The sequence below is a fragment of the Theropithecus gelada genome, chromosome 12 (genome assembly GCF_003255815.1).
Source record: "Theropithecus gelada isolate Dixy chromosome 12, Tgel_1.0, whole genome shotgun sequence".
NCBI lineage: Eukaryota > Metazoa > Chordata > Mammalia > Primates > Cercopithecidae > Theropithecus > Theropithecus gelada.
The window spans coordinates 101,543,195-101,564,377 of NC_037680.1; the positions used below are offsets into that span (position 1 = coordinate 101,543,195).

A 21,183-nucleotide genomic window follows, 5' to 3' on the forward strand; every position below is an offset into this window, starting at 1 on the left:
GGAAATGATTAGTCTCATCCTGTAAATATGGGACTTACCTCATGATGCTGTGAGTTAAGAGAAAATGCTACTATTTCAGGTCAACATGCTCACCTGAGTATTTACTGTTGATAAAACAAATGTCGATACTTTGAAAAGTGGTTTGCCACCATCAACCCATTTGATGTCACTCCCACCATGCTGCAAAATAAAGTTTGTTTACGGTCACTGTGACAATTTGAGAGAAAGAAAATAAATAGATTGTTTAGTTTATGTTAATATGCTGTTCTGATCTATTAATCTTATGTCACCATAGAGGAGAAAATAAAAGATGCAAATACACTTAGCACTATTGGTAGATGAGACCAATATGATATCGGGATCATTTTTAACAGATCATTTCCAGTGGCCATAAGCCAAACAAGAGATGTGGCATAGGTACGCTTGATTCATAGCTACAAGGGACGTATACACTATGATCTTAATTTAAATAGCAGAGAAAGAAGATAATCTTATGCCATTAAGCTGGTGTGCTTTTTTAAAATCTTAAATTATACATTATTCAGTACCTTTCCGCTTGCAGAATCTTGAAAGCTTAAATAATTAGGAGGCAGACTTGTTGCTATTGGGATGTTGTATTCTTGAGAAGCTATCTGATCATGTTTCATCAGAGGAAGCCAAGCATATCCAACTGTGCAAAAGAATAACAAACAAAAATTCTGAGTACAAACCTCCACGGTAAGAAGTCACAATAACACTATTTATTATTTACTAATATTAAACTTCATGAAAAATAATTGCATAAATCAGAGCTTTGAAGATGCTCTCCAAACCAATTCGAACAGAAGACATGTGACTCTGCCTCAGATTTCTTCCTAGCAGTACCTGATGTTTCCAGAGCCTCCTTCTTTTTGGCATTAGCTTTTGCATTGATGTCACAGGTGACGTGATAAAAAGAAAACAAAATATGGTGTTTCTCATGGAGTTGTGTTGGTAGCTCAATTTTCACCTGCAAGGAAAGAAACCATAGTTGGACTGAGATTAAAATCATTTGCCCAATATCAGAGCAAGACAAAGCATAGCTTTAAAAAATTTTTTTAAAAAAATTCTATTTAATTTTATTTTTTTTTGAGACTGTGTCTTACTCTGTCACCCAGGCTGGAGTGCAATGGCATGATCTAGGCTCACTGCAACCTCTGCCTCCTGGGTTCAAGCAATTCTCCTGCCTTAGTCTCCCCAGTAGCTGGGATTATAGGCACGTGCTACCATGCCAAGCTAATTTTTGTATTTTTAGTAGAGATGGGGTTTCACTATGTTGGCCAGGCTGGTCTCAAACTCCCGACTTCAAATGATCCACCCTCCTTGGCCTCCCAAAGTGCTGGGATTACAGGCATGAGCAACCACACCATGGGTAAAAATTCTTTAACTGAAATCTAGGTCCGTGTTTAACAGTGCTGGATGTACTGATTTAATGCTCAATAAATATTGTTTCTGCTAGCAGTGATTTATTCACATGTTGATATTTTTACTTCTTTATTGTGATGGATGATGATAATTTAGAATACCTAGTGTTTCTCATTAGATAATTCATGCTACTAGGGTACGGATTAAATACATGCACATACATATGCATAAACACACACACAGATGTAACTGCAGAATATAGATAAGACACACATCGAGGAACTGTCATTAAGGGACACAAATTGAATGAACAGTAAGTCCGTGCCTCCCAAAGTGTGGTTGGGGACCAGTTGCATAAGCATCACTTGGAAGTTCGTTAGAAATACAGAAGTGTTTTTTTCATTTTGGAGACAGGGTCTCGCATTTGTTGCCCAGACTAGAGTGCAGTGGTACGAACACAGCTCATTGCAGCTTTGGCCTCTGGCTTTTTTTTTTTTTTTTTTTTTGAGATGGAGTCTTGCTGTGTCACCAGGCTAGAGTGCAGAGGCATGATCTCAGCTTACTGCAACCTCCACCTCCTGGGTTCAAGAGATTCTCCTGCCTCAGCCTCGCGAGTAGCTGGTACTATAGGCGCACGCCACCACACCCAGCTAATTTTTGTATTTTTGGAAGAGATGGGGTTTCACTATATTGGCCAGGATGGTCTCAATCTCTTGACCTTGTGATCCACCCGCCTCGGGCTCCCAAAGTGCTGGGATTACAAGCGTGAGCCACCGCAGCTGGCCATGACCTCTGGCTAACTTTTTGATTTTTGTTGTTGTTCTTGTTGTAGAGACAGATGTCTTACCTTATTGCCCAGGCTGGAGTCTCAGACACTAACCTAGACACACTCAATTGGAATCTGCCCTTTCATAGGATCCCCAGGCAACTCATATGCACATTGTTGAGTAATATGGTATAGTAAATGATGCAGCTTTGGCATGGAATTGATCTCTTTTTAAAAACTAACAAACATATCTGTGTTACTGTGACAGCTAATGAGACATTTTGGGAAGTGGCCAGGCTGTAGCTATACAAATAATGCTTTCGAATGAAAATAAAATATACTGAATGAAGGGCATTCTCTCTATTTCTGGAAAGAAATGTTTTCAACTAACTCTACATTTTATCGTGCTTTTGAGTTTTCAAAGCTCTGCCACGTACGTCATCATTTCATTTTCCCCAGTAGCCTTGTGAAGTAGCATGGTGCAGTGTTAGGAACCAGGGCTGCACATGTTAGGGGGCTCTGAGTTACTGCAAAGGTGGTGTGGTCAGTAAGAGGATCTTCCAGGACAAGAACCCACATCTTGGGATGATCATTTTGCATTGGAACTCCGGTAAGCTGCAGGCAGCTCAATGTCAGCAACCGAGTCGTTCCCAGAATTGTACATATTCTCATGTGAAAAAGCTCATGGCTTTCATGAGGCTTCCAGGAAACACATGAGAATAGAAAGATTAAAACAGTTAAGAACAGTAAGAATATTAATTTTTTAAAAAAATCATATATCTACAGAAAAAGCATCTTCCAGATGAGCTTTGTCAACCGATTGACCCTTTGGTCAACCGATAACAGTAAATATTCTGTAATGTGATCATGGTTTTCCCTTAACTGTATTTCACTTTCTGTCCTGAATTTGTGGGGGAAAAATTAAGGAGCACTAAATGTACATGGAAGAGTGAAATAATGTCAGGCAGGTGTTTCACTGGTGTTCCTTTAATTAGTTTTTAAATGATTACTGTGCACAGTGTGGGAGGCAGAAAGACATCACCCGCTAGATGTCCTGAATGTTCTAATTCTGCCAATATGCTACCTTACATGGTAAACAGGACTTAACAGATGTGATTAAGTTAAGGACCACGAGATGGGGAGATTATCCTGGATTTTCCAAATGAGCACAGTGTCATCACAAAGGTCCTCATAAGAGGAAGGCAGAGTCATAAGAGAAGTGAGAACAGAAGCCGAGGTCAGAGTGATGGGATTGTCAGGAAGGCTCAAAAGCCAAGAAATGTGGGCAGCCTCTAGAAGCTGGAAAAGGAGAGGAACTGGAATCTTCCCTAGAACCTCCTGAAGGCTCGTAGCCCTGCTGCAAGCTTGATTTTAGCCCTGTGAGCCATTTCAGACTTCGGAACAACAAAACAGTAAGATAACAGTTGCATGCTGTTTTAAGCTGCTAAATGCTGGTAATGTGTGAAAGCAGCCATAGAAAATGCCTATAAAAGGTGTGATATTATGAATCTCAGGCATCCCATCAGCAGGCTGCACTAGTCAGACCTTCACTTTACGGTTAAAAATTAAATTTTATCACTGAAATTTGTTTGTCTAAAGTTGTTTGTAATGTAAGCTAACATGTGTATAGTAATTGACCATGAGCCCAATGACTTTCTGTGTGTTAGAGGAGAAGGGTGAAGCTTCAGGCTCTGGAGTCACATGGCCTGGTTTGATTTCTCTCACTTATTATGTACCCTTGGTAAAGTTACTTGACTTCTCTGAGCTATAGTTTTCTCATCCATCAAATAGGGAGGTAATAATAGTACCAACTTCTTGGAATTACTGTGGGGATTAAGGGAGATGATGTGTGCATGGAATTTAGCTTGAGGCTTGGCACACTGCAAGAGTCCTGAAAGCCTGCCAGGGCAAGGCTTGTTCCCTGTCATGTTTAGAGATGACAGGGTCCAAGCTCACTTAAGTTCAGGCATGTCATAAGCAATGTAATTGGCTCAGGCTCTAGTTCTCTGCTCTCTTCCTTATGACATGAAATGCTGCCATTCATTGGTAAAGCTATTTAACACAATCTCTTCACTAGCTAGTGAAATAAAAGAAAAAAAAATTCACTGAAAAAGAAAAGAAGAAAAGATATATGCCAGCACTAAAAGCATATTTTTTTAAATTTAAATTTTAATGTTTTTAGTTGAGATGGAGTCTTGTTCTGTTGTTAGGCTGGAGTGCAGTGGTGTGATCTCGGCTCACCACAGCCTCCGACTCCCTGGTTCAAGTGGGTTTCCTGCCTCAGCCTCCAGAGTAGCTGGGATTACAGGCACGTGCCACCACACCCCGCTAATTTTTGTATTTTTCGTAGAGACGGGGTTTCACCATGTTGACCAGGATGGTGATCTGCCTGCTTCGGCCTCCCAAAGTGCTGGGATTACAGGCGTGAGCCACTGCACCTGGCCAGCATCCCATTTTTTTAAAAGGTCACTCCTGTCCTGAAATACATGAATTTGCAATGTACTCCTGGAACAACTGTCAATTAATATAGTTTAGAAATCTTGGTAAGTATACATTGGCCAAGGCATGTCCTGAGTCTGATGAGGTCTAGGGAGAGTGTTTCTCACTACACAGTTATCTGACCATTCACCCACCTTTCTTAGGAGCTGCGGGGGACAGTGGAGGGCTGGCTCTTACCTCATCTGAGAAATCTGGATTCTGAGAGTGGTGCAGAACTGCTGTGTAGGCGGCTGAGGTGAAGATGGTCCCTCCAGGTTTTCCATAAATACACTGTTTAAAAAGTTATGAGTTGAACAATTATAAGTGTCTGAAATTATCCCTGGGTGAAAAAAAGGCCACAACTCTTCAGTACCAACCCTGGGACAATGGCAAACTTTGTGATAACTTGCCAGGCTAAGCTGGCATCTAATTAACTTTTAACTTCTTTGGCCTACTACCCTGCATTTATTATACAGTGAAAGCTGCTGAAGATAATTTGATGGCTTTCATTCATCATATAGATAATACACCAGGGCCAAATACCTGTGAGACAGGAGTAATACAGGGTGGCCACAGGAGAACAGACAATTCCAGGCAGAGGTTTCACATGACTAGCAAAAAGGATACTGTTGAAATAGCTCCATAAGTCAGTGGCCAATAAGACCCTAAAAAATAAGATGTGGGCCAAGCTGGCCAAGACCAACTGTACCCAGCATGGTGCTGGATTTGACCTAGGTTTCTCCCAGGACCTCATTATATGCCCATTAACATACTAAATTACACTTCCACCAGCACCTGGGAAGTTTTGCAAACACCCATGTTTGCTATAAATATAGGTGGCACCACATTTCTGATTCATCGTCACCTTTCTTTAGACATCTTCATGAATGTAAAGAAACTAAAGATAGAAGCCCTAAACCTTCTTCCAGACGAATGGCTCTCTTGAGTACACCCACACTCTTCTTTCCTGAGTGTGTACTTTTTGCTTCGCAAAAACTACTTTCACTATTTTCTGAGTCATCCTTGAAATCCTTCTTGTGACAGTGTCAAGAGCCTGTTCACCGGCTGGGGTTGGGGTCCTAAATACACTGTTTAAAAAGTTATGAATTAAACAATTATGAGTGTCTGAAATTATCCCTGAGTGAAATAAAAGGCCATAACACTTCAGTTACCAACCCCAGGACAATAGCAATGACTCAGACAATGACCCGAGACAATGGTGAGTGTTTGGGGACCTCCCCTAGCCCATGGGTATCACCTGGACCAATCCGACTCTCGATTTACATGGGATAAGGACTAACTTGTTTAAGACCGATTCCTGTAGAATGGCTTCCTGAACAGGCCCTCATGGTTAAGCTTTGTGTCCCTACCCAAATCTCATCTTGAATTATAATCCCCACATGCTGAGGGAAGGAAGTGATTGGATCCTGGGGGCAGTTTCCCCCATGCTGTTCTCATGACGGTCAATGAATTCTCAAGAAATCTGATGGTTTTATAAATGGCAGTTTTTCCTGCTCTCACACAGGTGCTCTCTCTCTCTCTCTCGCCTGCCACCATGTAAGACGTGCCTGTTCCCCTTCCACCATGACTGTAAGTTTTCTGAGGCTTCCCCAGCCATGCAGAACTATGAGTCAATTAAATCTCTTTTCTTTATAAATTACCCAGTGCAGTGTGAGAACAGAGTAATACAGGCCCCATGGAACCAGCTCTGATCTAGAGTTAAGGTCTTGTGCAACCACAAGAGTTGGTTGGACCCCAGCCCCTGACACGCCAGCTTCTGGGATAGGGCTGGTTTCCGTTTCCACCACAGTAAGTTACTATTCTGTCCAGCCCCGAATCAGGCCAGGGGCTGTGATATGGCACTTCCTTATAACTTATAAGCCCCCTTTGTCCAAAACTCAAGACCCCTCTTGTGGCGTCTGACATTTGACTTTGCTGTATCTCTGTGTAGTATTTTAGAATGCAGTGAAGCCGGGGACCCACCTGTGATTGTTCTTCTTTTCTACAATTTTCCATGTAAAAACGTTGCTCTACAGGGCAGATGTGCTTGCCATCTGATCATTGCCTCTGTTTGCTTGACAATTATATTTCACTTGAATTTTTCTCTCCTGATGCTAACGCTATTTTGGAGTTTGGTGCCAGTGGATGCTGACAGTGGCTCAAGAGTTTTTTTTTTTTTTTTTTTTTTTTTAAAGACTCTCTTTACTGTGCCTGATTAATTCAGTCACTCAAATTGATTATTGTTCTTCTGAATAATGCTACAAATTAGAGGACTCAGTTTGTACCAGACAGACTGCTTTAAGAGGCTACCACAGTGACTGGTGGGGGTTAGTTAGAAATTAGTTTTGTCCTCTACTACCTCATTCTTTGATTTGCCGAAGCTGGTAAGATCGGCAGCAGGCCCACTACAAATAATTTCCCCCTCAGTTTTTATGGGTTACTTTATGTTGTTTGAAATCCCTAAAATAAAAACTGCATACTATATATCAAATATGAACTCTAAAAAATGCCATCCAGTTGTAGCTTTGTAGAGTGAAACAGCACAGTGCCTGCAAACCTCACAGTTTTATGGAGCATACTAAATCACGTGATCAGCAACCGGGACTGACTTCCCAGAGCCATTTTTCCAGTTCCTCAGGCACTTGGCCACGTGCACCTTCCATAACTGTGGGCATCCCACGGGCCCCTGCGTTAGACGTTGGGCCAGTATGCAGCAGTGCTTCTGCGCAGACCACACGAGGGCCGGCTGGGAGTTCTGTTTTAAATCAAGCACGCTGAACCGAGAGGCAGGCTAATCTTTGAAAAAGGCAATGTCTTCCACAGGAGAGTCTCGGCATTTACCTTGGAGATTGTTGATTTTTAGATGGGAGAAGCAGAGAGTCAATATTTGGGAACAAAAGGTACAAGAATACTGTGTGTACATTAGAGGGCCAGAAGTTCATGATAAGCAGCTCGTAATGAAAGACTTCGTCATCATCAGATGTTGGATGTATGGTTATTCATTTAAAAAATGTGTCCTTTTTTTCCCAAGTCATGAAAAGCTAAAAGAGCTATGAGACTGGGATTTCTAACAGATCTAGTTAATGATGACTGTTAAATCAGGTACATTTCAGATCTAAAACAAATGTATTAAATTACTGCTCTTTCAACCACACTCACATAAAAAGCCCCACAATGGTGGAAAGAATCCCTGCACCTGCCTTCCCCCTTGATGCTGGGTGCCTTTGCTGACTTGGCTCACCTTCAGGGGCTTGGCACTTTCTTCATCGGAATTTTTGAATTCAATGCACACAGTTATATTTCGTGCCTGAAATTATGGAGAGAAAAAATGAAATTGTAATTTCCTATCAAATAACATAAAAAAATCCAAGTGCCTAAAATAAGTAGCTTCTAATCAAATCTGAAAAATGTAAAATATCCAACATTTTCTTGTGACATTATCCGTGATGTTCTGAAATAACAGAAGGATCTGGAGAGTGTAGTTAAAAGGGAAGTAAAAGCTCATATTGAAAGGGGGGCAGGCATGCTATTTTTAGAATATCTTAAGAAACTAAAAAAAAATGGTCTAGAACAAAATTATTTAAGACTGATTTAGAAAAGATTATTAATATGCTACAAAACTGCATCCTTAAACACTTCTAAGATAAAACTCATCTCTGCCTCTTACTAAACATTTTCTCCAAAAGGTTTTCTATGACAAAGTGTTGCCCTATAGTAATTTGTATTTGCACATTCAGGAACTATCGTATATGGTCTAAATATGGTGAAAAGAAAAGATGATATCTCAGAAACTTATATCATACCTTGTTGAAGCATTTCTGACTATCATACTTGAGGTGTCTGGGGTAAATATAAATTTGATTTTTATATACTCTATAAGGCCGACAATACTTTGTTGAGTCGTAAACAAATTCTTCCACCTCCACTGTGGGTTCTGTTTGAGCCATCATGTTGAAAGGCTTGACAGGGATAAAGGACGATGTTACACAATCTTAAAAAATCAGAAAATAAGAGTTTGTCATTTAATATGGTTCTTTTAAAGTGAACAATACTTAACATATTTTAAAATGAACCCACTCAAGATAGAAACTCCTGGCTTGTACGCCAATGGATATTAACTTACGCTACCAGGAAAAATTTCTAGGAGGTGGGCATGGCAGATTAACAAGCTACATATTTAATATTAAAACTGATGTCTCAGAAAAAGCAGTAAATCTTTTAGACAGATTTATAACTATTTTCTTTTTGTATTAAGCTTCCCATAAAAACAAATTTTAACTAATGAACCGCTGAACATAATAACCATATATTATAAGAAATAATCCACCAATCTTTGCTATAACACTATAAAAATAATACATATTCTGATATATGACTGAACAAAGCCTTGTCCATTAGATATATTACTGATAGTAACAGTTAGATTAATAGCAATATCTCTCTACAGAATGGATTTCACAGCACGGGCCTGAAGCCCCTCTCTTCATCAGTAGATACAGTTTATTTTTCTCTTCAGTTTGTATCACCTTTTAAAACCTACTCTTGGAGGAATAGCTTAAGAAATAATGATTAGGAATTTATAAATCAAAACTTCTGTCACCAAACAGTTTGAAGGCTGAAGTTGTGGTACCGAAAGACCAAGGCCTTCTACCTCCCTTTACTCCACCTGGAATCTGTGTTCTAAAAAGCAAAATGATTAGCTATGAATGCTTGAGAATCAGATTATGGTTTTCTTTTTTCAAAAACCAATTATGATATTTTTATTATGTGTTCAGATTTCTCTAAGATTCTACCCTTCTTCCAAAGAGAATATTGAGTGCCTCATTTGTCATGTTTCATTTCCATAGGTAATAAAAACAATGATCCCCAAATCAGGTAGAGGAAATGGCTTAGTTTACCCTCTGCTTTTTCACATCAATCAATATAAAAATGATTTCGAGCCATGGCTTAAGTTAGAATGCTCATTACATTTCATATTAAAATTATTTGTAGAAAGTTACAAGGATGGAAAACTTAATACCGCAATGGTAATCCAAATATCCCATGTCAATAGTCCTTTCCCTGTTTAGAGTTCATTATAGGAGGCCTTTATTCTTTTTTTTTTTTTTTTTTTGCATTGCTGAGAAAGTCACTAAAAGGTAGAATCAGAAATAACAAAATAAACCAATTTTACCACTTAAAAATTAAATTCTGAAACTCTTATAAAGTTAATAAAAGTGCCTTCTAAAATTCAGTTTTTTTTACTGACAATACTTTTGACCATATTCTAAAAAAAATTATGTTCTCTGTATAATAACAGAGTCTGACAATATTTGAGTTATAATCATTGCATGGCCACTTGAGTGCTTACACATAGTGTTCAGAGTAACCCTCTGGCAGCACAGTATGGCAGAACTAGCCTCTATTTTGAGTGAGAGGAACTCACTCAATGGAAGCATATTCTCCCGTTATGGATTATTGGTTTGTTAATCTATCCAAATCTGACTTTCCTTCTTTGAAACCCTCCAGGGTTTTGAGGATTAAAAGACGTAATTTAATACCTTGTTGGGTGCATGGTGCATACCAGGTAAATGTTAGGTTACCCTGATTATAGTTCTTGCTCTACAAAACTCATCATCTGTCTTAGTGAAGCAAAAAGAAGCTCCACATTTCTGTAGCATCATGAATTCCACATATTTAAACTTTTGGGGAAAAAAAAACCCAAAACCTTGTAACCAACCAACTAGCCAACCAACCAACCAACCAAAAAAACCCACTAACTATTCAATATTCAAAACTCGGCAACCAAACCATGACATCATCATCATACTTGGATGCTCCAAGGGAACGTTGTCAACAGCAATATCCAGGCTTCCAGGAATGGTCTGCATTTTGCTTATTCTGTCGGCCCTGGAAGAGTCCATGAGCAAGGACACACACACACACACATACACAGAGAGAGAGTATTATTCCAATTTTCAAGAAAAAGCAGTCATCTATAATTCTGAGTTTTGTTAAGGGTAAACAGCAGATTCCCAAATAATCTTGTGAATGATTTATTTAGCTGGTTTAATTTTGCAAACTAAAATACATGTGATATTGCAAATAAAAATACAAATCAGGGAGGGGTCAAGTGACAGATTTTCTGAAAAAGATTTTAAATGTATTTCCTTCTACTTCAGATAACATGAAAATGATCAAAAAAGTATGAGAGTAAATTATGGAGTTTTTATTAACAAAAGCTAACAGTATTTAAACTGGCTTAAGTAATGCACTCTCATAATGAATTTTAAGAAGTTTTGAGAGCAAGCTTGGTCTTCGCTACAATTGCCAAGTGGACGGTCCATATTCTTCCTCTTCACCAACAAACAAGGAGGAGGGGGACCCTTCCCTGAGCCCTGTTTCTTCTGCTCTCTCTCACCCCTATAGTGTATGCGGACACCCCTTCCCCACCTGTCTCCCGCTCACATGCACTCCCTGGCTCAAGTCCTCCCATTTCCCTCCTACTCTCTCTCTATTAAAACCTCTCACCAGTCTTCCTTTAGAGTAGTGTGAAAGCTGCTGATAACAGTTGCAAGTCTCAGGAAATCTACTTTGAAAGGTGGAATAATTACAGTGATGGGTCAGTCAGCTCTTCTCAGCTTGTGAGAGCTGAATGTTCAATTTTTAGGAATTTTGCTTGACAGCTAAACACGGCCATTAATATAAATTAAGTTAAATAAACTTATGAAAGAAATTATATTAAACACAAAGGTAATAAGTACTCAAAATTCACCACTGTCTGATTATTTCACTACATGGTAAGATTATCTGTACATCTCTAACTATATGGTGGAAACGCTGTATTAGGGTGCACATCTCTTGCTAACTCTATGTTCAGTGAAGCCCCATTGGTAGGTTGGAATCAGCAATAGTAGATAGACACCGGCCATCAGCACAAGTCTGTTGTTCCCTTAAAGAGTTGGTTGTGAAACATTTGTCAGCACACCACTGAGAATAAAGGCCATAAAGTGTGAGGCTGACATGAAATAATTTAATGTCAGCACTGCGTTGTGTATTCTAGGGTGCCCCCTTAATTTACATGGTAATAATTTTCCTTGCTATTAACTGATAACATGGGTTTTGTAAGAGTTTGTTTTTTTCTATTTATAACAGATCACCCCAGAACCTTCTGCCTATTCTCTTCTGCTCAGCATTATAGCCTTTCACGCTTCAGTATACTGGCAAAAAGGTAAAGAGGAAAGGCTGGGCCTTAGGAAGGCTATGGTATGGGGTTTGGCCAGGATGTTTGATTACTTTAGAGGGGAGGAAGCTCTCTCCATGTAAGAAGTGGTCCTTTTTTTTTTTTGAGACAGGGTCTTACTCTGTCACCTAGGCTGGAATGCAGTAGTGCAGTCGTGGCTCACTGCAGCCTCAACCTTCCAGTCTCAAGGGATCTTCCCACTTCAGCCTCCAGAGTATTTAGGACGACAGGCACATGATACCGCACCCAGATAATTTTAAAAAGTTTTATTAGAGATGATTTTCTACTGTGTTGCCAAGGCTGGTCTGGAACTTCTGGGTTCAAGCCATCCTCCTGTCTTAGCCTCCCAAAGTGTTGGAATTACAGGTGTGAGCCACTGCATCTGGCAGGAATGGTCTTATAGCATCAAAAATAAGTCAGACAGGTTCCAGACTCCTTCAAGATGTTACTTCCCATTTTTATTTTGCTTTCTAAGATTTACATAATTTTCAGAACAACATCATCAACAAAACATTGGCAAAACTTCTTGTCACATAGAGTATGTCCTCTCCAGAAGCTGCAGAAAATATTAACTGTTCTTGCTTCATAATATTATATTATTTTCATTTTGCATAAATGAATTAAAGGATTGGAGATTGTTGATTCTTAGATGGGAGAGGCAGAGAGTCAATATTTGGGAACAAAAAGTACAAGAAGACTGTGTGTATATTAGAGGGTCAGAAGTTCATGATAAGTAGCTTGTAATGAGCGACCTCGTCATCATCAGATGTTGGATGTATGGTTATTCATTTAGAAAATGTTGTGGCATGTATATGTTTTCTGTTTTGGCGGTAATTTCCACTGTCTTTTCTAAAAGTATTTGAATGACAGAGCTGTTATGAGTGATTATATTTACAGCAAAATAACTGTAAAACATTGTCCTAAAATGCTTTAATACTCCCCCTACTGAGAGATCTCTATGCTTCCTTCCTTTGAATCTAAGTACTGTGTCTGGGCTCTGTGACAGCTTGATAGGTGACTTTGGCAGACATGGCACTGTAACAGCTTCTGGGCCCCAAACTGAAATCAACAGTGGTCATTTCCTGCCCTTGAGACACTTACTTTTAAAACGCAGCCACCACGCCTAAGGAAGTCAAAGAATTTCATGAAGAGGACCCTACAGAGAACTGAGATCTCTAGCTCATAGTCCCCGCTGAGTTTCCAGCCAACAGCCAGCACCGATTGGCTGAAAACCAAACGAGCCATCTTGAAAGTGGATCCTCTGACCCCAGCTGATCTCTCTCAGCCCATGCCATGTGTGGAAGAGATAAGCTCTCCTCACTCAGATGTGCTCAAATTGTGGACTCAGGAGTATAACTACTGTGGCAGTGTTGTTATTTTAAACCATTAAGTTTTGAGGTGGTTTGTTACACAGCAATAAATAACTGATACAGTTTAACATTTCACAGTCCTTCCATACAATTCTAGCAGTTTTTGACTTTGTGGCACTATTTGGGCATATGTGAAGTCACCTGGAGGTTTGGGCATTCGGGAATCAGATCCTCAGGTATTTATGAAGCAATAACAAATCAACATGGCTGATTTTTGTTAATTTCAAGAGTATTAAAAAAAACATACCTTCTATAATCTGATACTAGTTTAATCAGGTCCTCGGTTGAAATCTTGCTACTTTCTTGTCTAAACAATGGTGAAAATCTTGAGTCTCTGTCCACATTTCCCTGGTTGTCCTTAAATACTGATCTGAAAGAAAATATTTATTCAGGTTGGTATTTGGATATTGTTTATAAAGTTGTGTTTTTAAGGTGACTATATTAATTAAACTTCTCATTTATAACCAGAGAAGCTCTAAGAACTTATAAAATAAAAAGACAGAAAACTTCTTATACAAATGTTTCATTTATACACTTTACTTTTGTTATCTTTAATTTTTTATTTTTAACTCTGTATCCAAAGTGCTAACGTTCCACATTACAACTGTATTTTTTATGATGTCTCACATTTAATAACTTGTGTCAAAACCTTGGAGTATTAGGGAAGTGGAAAAGAATAGGAACACAAGTTATTCTTTTAAATTATTTCTTCAAGACACCTTAAACCTGGGCAGGACAGAGTCACTTCAATTTGAGTGGCATTACTAGGATTTACGAGTGGTGGAACAGGGATAAGGTTGTATATGTGAGTGTGGAAGGCCATACTCCTGACACATTTTCATGGAGCTAAATGTACCCATGTCCTAACTTTTAGGACAGAGACAAAGATAAAATGGAAGGCACCTGAGTCAGACTTTTGTTTTAAAGAAAGAGAACACCATGAATCCTAGCCACTTATTTCCTTCCTTGGTCTATTTCATTGGAACCAAGGAAAGTTAGGCTTAGTTGAAACACATAAATAGCTTTTGTCCAAATAATATAGCAACATCAGACAATACTTGCTTCACATACGTACCATGCTTAGATGTCAGTTTTACATGAAGTTCCTCATATCTCATCATACAATGTGTGGTCCAAAAAAAATTAGACCCATATATTTTCTTCAATGTTAGAGAAATAAATATTGAATTCTTACTTCAGTGTTAGAGAAATACTGAATTCTTACTTCTTCTAATGTAGGGCCTTAACTAGAATGTTTCATCACTCTTTAAGTTAACCGAAGAATTCAATGCACAGGCTGAGATGACCATTTAAACAGATATCAGATTATACAACTTTAGTGTTAAATAGAACACTAAAAGAAAATAGGCTAAGATTTTATCAGAATGATATTTTTAGACTCCTTCAACTTGTCTCCTCATTTTTTCTCTGTTAAGTAGTGAATGAGGGAAGGTAAAAAGGCAAATAACATTGGGGAGAAAGAATAAAAATATTACATGAACATTACTTTTATTTAAATATTATAAAGGGCGTTTGTTTCAGTGCATCACATGTTGAAACTAACATGACACAATTCCCAATATGAGAGGAAGCTAAACTGAGCTTGAGCAATAACTTTTTAATTAATTAGTGACTTCCATTTATTGATAGATGTTACTTGTGGAACTCAATTTGCTCTTATCCACAACTCTGTCATGGAAATTGCTCACTTACACTGGACACTTTTCATAAAAAGAATGAAGAGTACAGCACCATGGGAGAAGTTTTGCTCACAGTGCCATACAACCTGCGGCTGCTCAAGAAATATATAACTGGTGGCTGGGCACGGTGACCGCCTGTAATCCCAGCACTTTAGGAGGCCAAGATGGGGAAATCACGAGGTCAGGAGATTGAGACCAGCCTGGCTAACATGGTGAAACCGCATCTCTACTAAAAAACACAAAAACTAGCTGGGCGTGGTGACGTGCACCTGTAATCCCAACTAGTTAGGAGGCTGAGGCAGGAGAATCCTTGAAGCTGGGGGGTGAAGGTTGCAGTGAGCCGCGATTGTGCCACTGCATTTCAGCCTGGCGACACAGTGAGACTCCGTCTCAAAAGAAAAAGTAGGCCGGGCGCAGTGGCTCAAGCCTGTAATCCCAGCACTTTGGGAGGCCGAGGTGGGCGGATCACGAGGTCAGGAGATCGAGGCCATCCTGGCGAACACGGTGAAACCCCGTCTCTACTAAAAAAAAATACAAAAATTTAGCCGGGCATGGTGATGGGCGCCTGTAGTCCTAGCTACTCGGGAGGCTGAGGCAGGAGAATGGCGTGAACCCGGGAGGCGGAGCTTGCAGTGAGCCGAGATCGCGCCACTGCACTCCAGCCTGGGCAACAGAGAGAGACTCCGTCTCAAAAAAAAAAAAAAAAAAAAAGAAAAGAAAAAGTATATATATATGTATATATGTGTATATATGTATATATGTATATGTATATATGTATGTATATGTGTGTATATGTATATATATGCATGTGTGTGTATATATACATATATATGTATATGGCAGGAGATAAAAGAACTGATTCATTTACACAGATGGTTTTGTGATGGCTGGAACACCTAGTTCCAACTGCTACAGCTGATAAGTGGTCAGTATATTGTGAGGGTGTCAGCACCATGATATTTGGGGTATGATTGTAGGAATCATGAAATATGGCCCAGCCATTCCAAAACCACTCGTGTAAGTTTTCTTGTTTTCTTGCCCAAAGGAAAAGAACCTTAGATGTCCCTGATAGATTCATTCACAAACAGTATGAATAACCATGATGTGCAGAATGAAGTAGACATATGTTTTGTGTGTGTGTGTGTCTATGGAAGAAAACACATAAAAGTGGTTTTCAGACAGCTGAAGATGATTTTGAAAAATAAATTATTTAATAATTAGAGCTCTACAAAGACAGACAGAAGGAAGCACTGTGGGGTGCACTCGGGTTTTTGTCACTGGAAGGAGTCAAACAGAAGTTGGACGACCATTTGTTGAAGACATTGTCAGTATGGGAATCTTAAATGACAGTTGCACTGTGCATCTTCCATAATTGTAGAGATATGAGAATGAAATGTTTATTTTAATTTTGCTTAATTAAAAAAAAGTCAGCGTTAAGTGCTGGTCCATTTAGAATATCAAATGAGGTAGTCAAGGAAATCACAAAAGAGTCCTTGCAAGGATGCTGGCACATAGGATTCTGGGGATGATATGCACGGAAAGAGATCCGTTCACAACCTGACACATTCGGAAGGGTCAGTTTTCTCCCGAGTCAATGAGTATAAAATACCCTGGGGAGTCGTCTGTATGTGTTCTCTATTCCTCCCCCAAGGATAACCTTTTCACTGTGAAATGGCACTGCAGCTGGTGCCAAATATAAGAACACCAAATTAATTTCAGAAAAAACGTTGTTCACAGCGATGAGCATCTGTGCGTACTGCAGTGGGTGGGATGATTAGATGTGGGTAAAAATATGGTCATAATCTAAATTGTCAGTTCTACTTTTTAATGACAGTTGATTGTAAGGGCCAACACGTCTTAGGGCACACTGAAAGCTATACTTCGGAACAAACTGCAATCTAGAAAGCGTAACAGGAAGGAGCAGTAGCCTCAAAATCAGCAGTATCAATTAGGTATTGAAGTATGTCAGGAAGCTGGTAAAGACATGGGCAACAACCGGCCTTCCTCTGATGCTGTCCATACTTATTTGAAGCAGTTTCTATGTTGTGAAAGAGGAATTAAAATCTTTGGCTGGTAATCCAAAGATTTTTTTTGTGGTTCGGTAATCCAAGTGGTTTGACCTATCTTTAGAATTGTCCTGTTAACTATTTTTCTCAGTTGTGAGAAATTTATGTGGAAGTAAATCACATGTGTATATACACAGGTTGGTGCTGTTTCCTAACCTACAACCAGACCACTAATTGGGCATTCATATGGTCTAAGCTTGTGGTTTCACTGGCTTTCCTATCCTAGGAATAATTTCAATAGTCAGTAATACTGTCAGCCTCCCTAGAGACTTCATCTGTCTTTCTCCCAGCATATTTTACTAGACAACTTCAAAGCAGGATTGTCACTTCTCCTAACTTGTCAGGTTCTTTCAATAATGGGTAATTCATTGACTTCTCTCCTTTATATTGTTCTTCACTGCCTCAAATTTATCAGAAAAGGGGACTTGGTGACGTAACTATGATCTCTGTAAGTGACTCTATAGTAATAATAATATTAGAAAAAAATGACTTCTAAAAATCACAGTCTTTTATTGGGTACATATCTGTTCTCCTTAATCCTTATACCAGTACATTAGATATTCTTATTTTCCTCTTTTGTAGATTAAAAAAAATAGGTAAAGTCAGGTTATAAGTAACTTGCCCAGGCTCACTTGGCTAATAAAGGATAGAGTGGTTTTTTTTTCTTTTTTCTTTTTTAGAAACAGGGTCTCACTCTGTTGCCCAGGCTGGAGTGCAGTGGTGCTACCATAGTTCACTGCAACTTCCAGCTTCTGGGCTCATGTGATACTGCTATCTTAGCCTCCTGAGTGGCTAGGACTACAGGTGTACGCTACCACTCTTGGTTAATTTTTTAAAGTTTCTTAGAGATTGGGTCTCACTATGCTGCCAGGCTGATCTAGAACTCCTGGCGAACCTCCAGGAGACCTTGGCCTCCTAAACTGTTGGGATTATAGGCATGGCCCACCATGCCTGGCCAGAGTTAGGATTTTGAGCTCAGTTCTGTCTGGCCCCAAAACGCCTGCTTCTAAAGTCTCAGAGCAATGCTGGATCCTTAAAGTGAAAAATGTGTGCACTATTGTACTTTTGTTATACTGGAATATTTCACAACAGACATCTTGCCTCTACTTGCCCCAGTAGGTTTTCTGGAGGGAACTGAGAATGCTTAACAATACCAAAAATGTTTAATCAGTGAATTATAATTAGTTAGCCTTTCTCTTAAACCTTATGAGAAATAAAAACAAATTCATTACGAAGGGTTTTGTAGCTCTAAATACCATCTTTTTTCATGCAGAATGTCCTGGCATTAGTTGTTCCTATAGAAAGAAATAGAAAAGGCAGGATAAAGTACTATCCATGAGCTATTTTATGCCAAATGCTTCTGCACTTGAGATTGCACATACTGTTCATAAGGCAGGTATTGTCAGCTTCAATTTATAGCTGGGAACCTTGAGACTTGGAGAAGAAACTTGTTCCAAGTCACAGTAAGTAGTGGCCTGATCTGCAATGTTTATCAGACTCCCAGGCCTAGACTCTCCCTCCCTTGCTATGGCACTGCCTTAGGGCAAACTAATTCCTGGAGACTGCATGAATCTATCTTGGTTTACTGCTGCCCAAACTTCCATATTTCTCCTTCCTACACCTACTCATCTCCAACTTCAAATAACAACCTCAAAATTATGACAGATATTGGTGAGTTTACTCTGAATATACATCACTGGGAACTGTGAGACTTAAAAATGGCATAATTAATAGGTTCTCTCGTCCTTCTGGATGTTAAAGTTAGATACATTGAGATAATGTTACCAAAGTTCAAATGAATATTTGATGGGCTGTATTATTTGCCTGGCTAATTTTTGTATTTTTAGAGAGATGGGGTTTCACCATGTTGGCCAGGCTGGTCTCGAACTCCTGACCTCGGGATCTGCCTGTCTCGGCCTCCCAAAGTGCTGGGATTACAGGTGTGAGCTACCATGCCCGGCCGGTAGCTCTAACCTTTCTTAGTTCATTCAGTGTGTACATTGCTGACCTTTTAGCCTTATGAGTCTATGCCAGGCTCTTCCTCACTTAAGAAATTCTTATACTAATAAAGATATAAAGAGATTGAGGAGGACAATAATAATTGATGATATTAAACAGTTCTGAAAGGCAATTATGGTTCTTCATGAAGAGGTTATGCATCCAAGTGAATGATGTGTCCATCTATGTCCACAGAACTCAGCCTTTCTTTCAGAGAGGCAACTGGTACTGATACATTTGGCTAGGCTAAACAGTATCAAAATCAAAATGAGTTTAAATGATTGGTTTGATGGTTTCATTTGGACATCCATATATAGACCTGAGCTCTACGCATAGATGAAAACATGCAGCTGCATAAGAAATCATAGTGCATCTATCTGAATTTTAGGCACACCAGACTCTCAAGACTGACATAATGTCAAAGATTTGTTAAGTCAAATACACATAATAAACAATTTATGACATTGATTTGATATCTACCAAGAACCCATAGCATATCTGGTCACGCACGCACGGCACATGTGTCACGGCCCTCTATTGTAAACTGTATTGCTAAACTGTCTTGTGAAATGTATTCTCAGGGAAGCTCAAGATGTTTATGAAGATGACCATATTAGCATTTTTCCAGGTGTAGACACATTAAAAATAATAGGCAACACAAAAATGTTCAAAACTGAAGCTTCCAATGCCACCATTAAATGTATTTCTGTTGACTGTAACTGTCGACTTACCTTACTGCCCAGGCGAAAGGCATACGGTATTTTCCCAATTTGCCGCAGAACTGTCTGTTGGATTTTAGTATCTTTTGTGCATACTAAAGAAAAAACAAATACAAATATTGTTTAGAATAGCACTTTACAAACTGTACATATAAAATAATACTAAATACTTTTTCATATTATTTTATACTGAAACTCAGCATAACTCTCTTACTAGCCCATATTACCTTATAAAGAGCCAAATGGTGTCCGTCTGTGTTCAAACTATTGTATAATATTTTTCTTTGTTTCTTTTTAGTTTGGAGATTTCAAATGTAGAAAATATCCATGTCTTGGAATATCAACTTTTTTCCTTTTTTTTTTTTTTTTTTTTTACTTAAAAGATTTTAAAATCTTGAACGGAAAGTATTAGCAACTTTACATGTACAGTCTATTCTATATCCCTTTTATTTGTAATGACAGAGGGCAGGAGACTGGTTCTATAAAGTGTCATATAGTAAACACATTGGGTTTCATGGGCCATATAGTCTCTGTCACAAATTTTCAACTCTGTTTCTGTAGCAGGGAAGTGGCCATAGACAATCCACAAATGAATGTGACTGTGTTTCATTAAAACTTTATCAAAACAGATGGTAGGCTGGATTTGGCCTGCACACCGTAGTTTGCCAAACACTGAATTATGGGACTCTCATAAATATGTTAAACTTCTTTCTAAATTGTCATACATGCTCAGATTCAATTCTTGTAAGCTATTTCCTCAGTATATTTCTTTGGCATGGAAAATATAGATTTTTAATACTTCTTTTCTTTTTTTTTTTTAGACGGAGTCTCCCTCTGTCGCCCAGGCTGGAGTGCAGTGGCGCGATCTTGGCTCACTGCAAGCTCCACCTCCCGGGTTCACGCCATTCTCCTGCCTCAGCCTCCCGAGTAGCTGGGACTACAGGCGCCTGTCACCACATCCAGCTAGTTTTTTGCATTTTTAGTAGAGACGGGGTTTCACCGTGTTAGCCAGGATGGTCTCTATCTCCTGACCTCGTGATCCGCCCGCCTTGGCCTCCCAAAGTGTTGGGATTACAGGCGTGAGCTGCCGCGCCCGGCCTTAATATTTATTTTCTATTAAACAGTAATATTTGATTATTAAAGAAAATCTAATAGAAAAGAAGGAAGTAGAAACATATTACCTGTAGTTCCACCATTCAAAGCACAGTATTCTCTTTCCTGTTCCTTTTTTCACTTAAGTGATATTATAATTTGATATACAATTATTTATCTCACTTTGTTCATCATCAGCATTGCTGATGTCTCATTCACTTGCTTTTACTAAGATTATTCCTAAGGTTTCATTATTACTAATACTCTGACCCTTGGAGTGAAAGCTTTGTCCACATTTGAATTTATTTCTACCATTAGATTCTCAGAGATCAAAAATTACCAGATCAAAAGAACATAAAGCAAAAAGATATACTTAAAAAAATTTCTGG

General features: G+C 39.0%; 1 protein-coding gene across 4 annotated transcripts in view; it reads right to left on the reverse strand.

The window, feature by feature from the left end:
* Positions 1-21,183, reverse strand: part of DOCK10 (dedicator of cytokinesis 10) — a 279,740-nt gene that overhangs the window by 78,304 nt on the left and 180,253 nt on the right. For all 4 annotated transcript variants that reach the window (XM_025404350.1, XM_025404349.1, XM_025404348.1 and 1 more), the window contains exons 14-22: positions 19,715-19,797; positions 13,467-13,589; positions 10,437-10,516; positions 8,431-8,618; positions 7,869-7,934; positions 4,826-4,918; positions 865-988; positions 549-670; positions 94-180 (exon numbers count right to left, since the gene is read on the reverse strand). In XM_025404350.1, the coding sequence (XP_025260135.1) occupies positions 94-180; positions 549-670; positions 865-988; positions 4,826-4,918; positions 7,869-7,934; positions 8,431-8,618; positions 10,437-10,516; positions 13,467-13,589; positions 19,715-19,797 (966 nt within the window). The remainder of the gene's footprint in view (positions 1-93; positions 181-548; positions 671-864; positions 989-4,825; positions 4,919-7,868; positions 7,935-8,430; positions 8,619-10,436; positions 10,517-13,466; positions 13,590-19,714; positions 19,798-21,183) is intronic.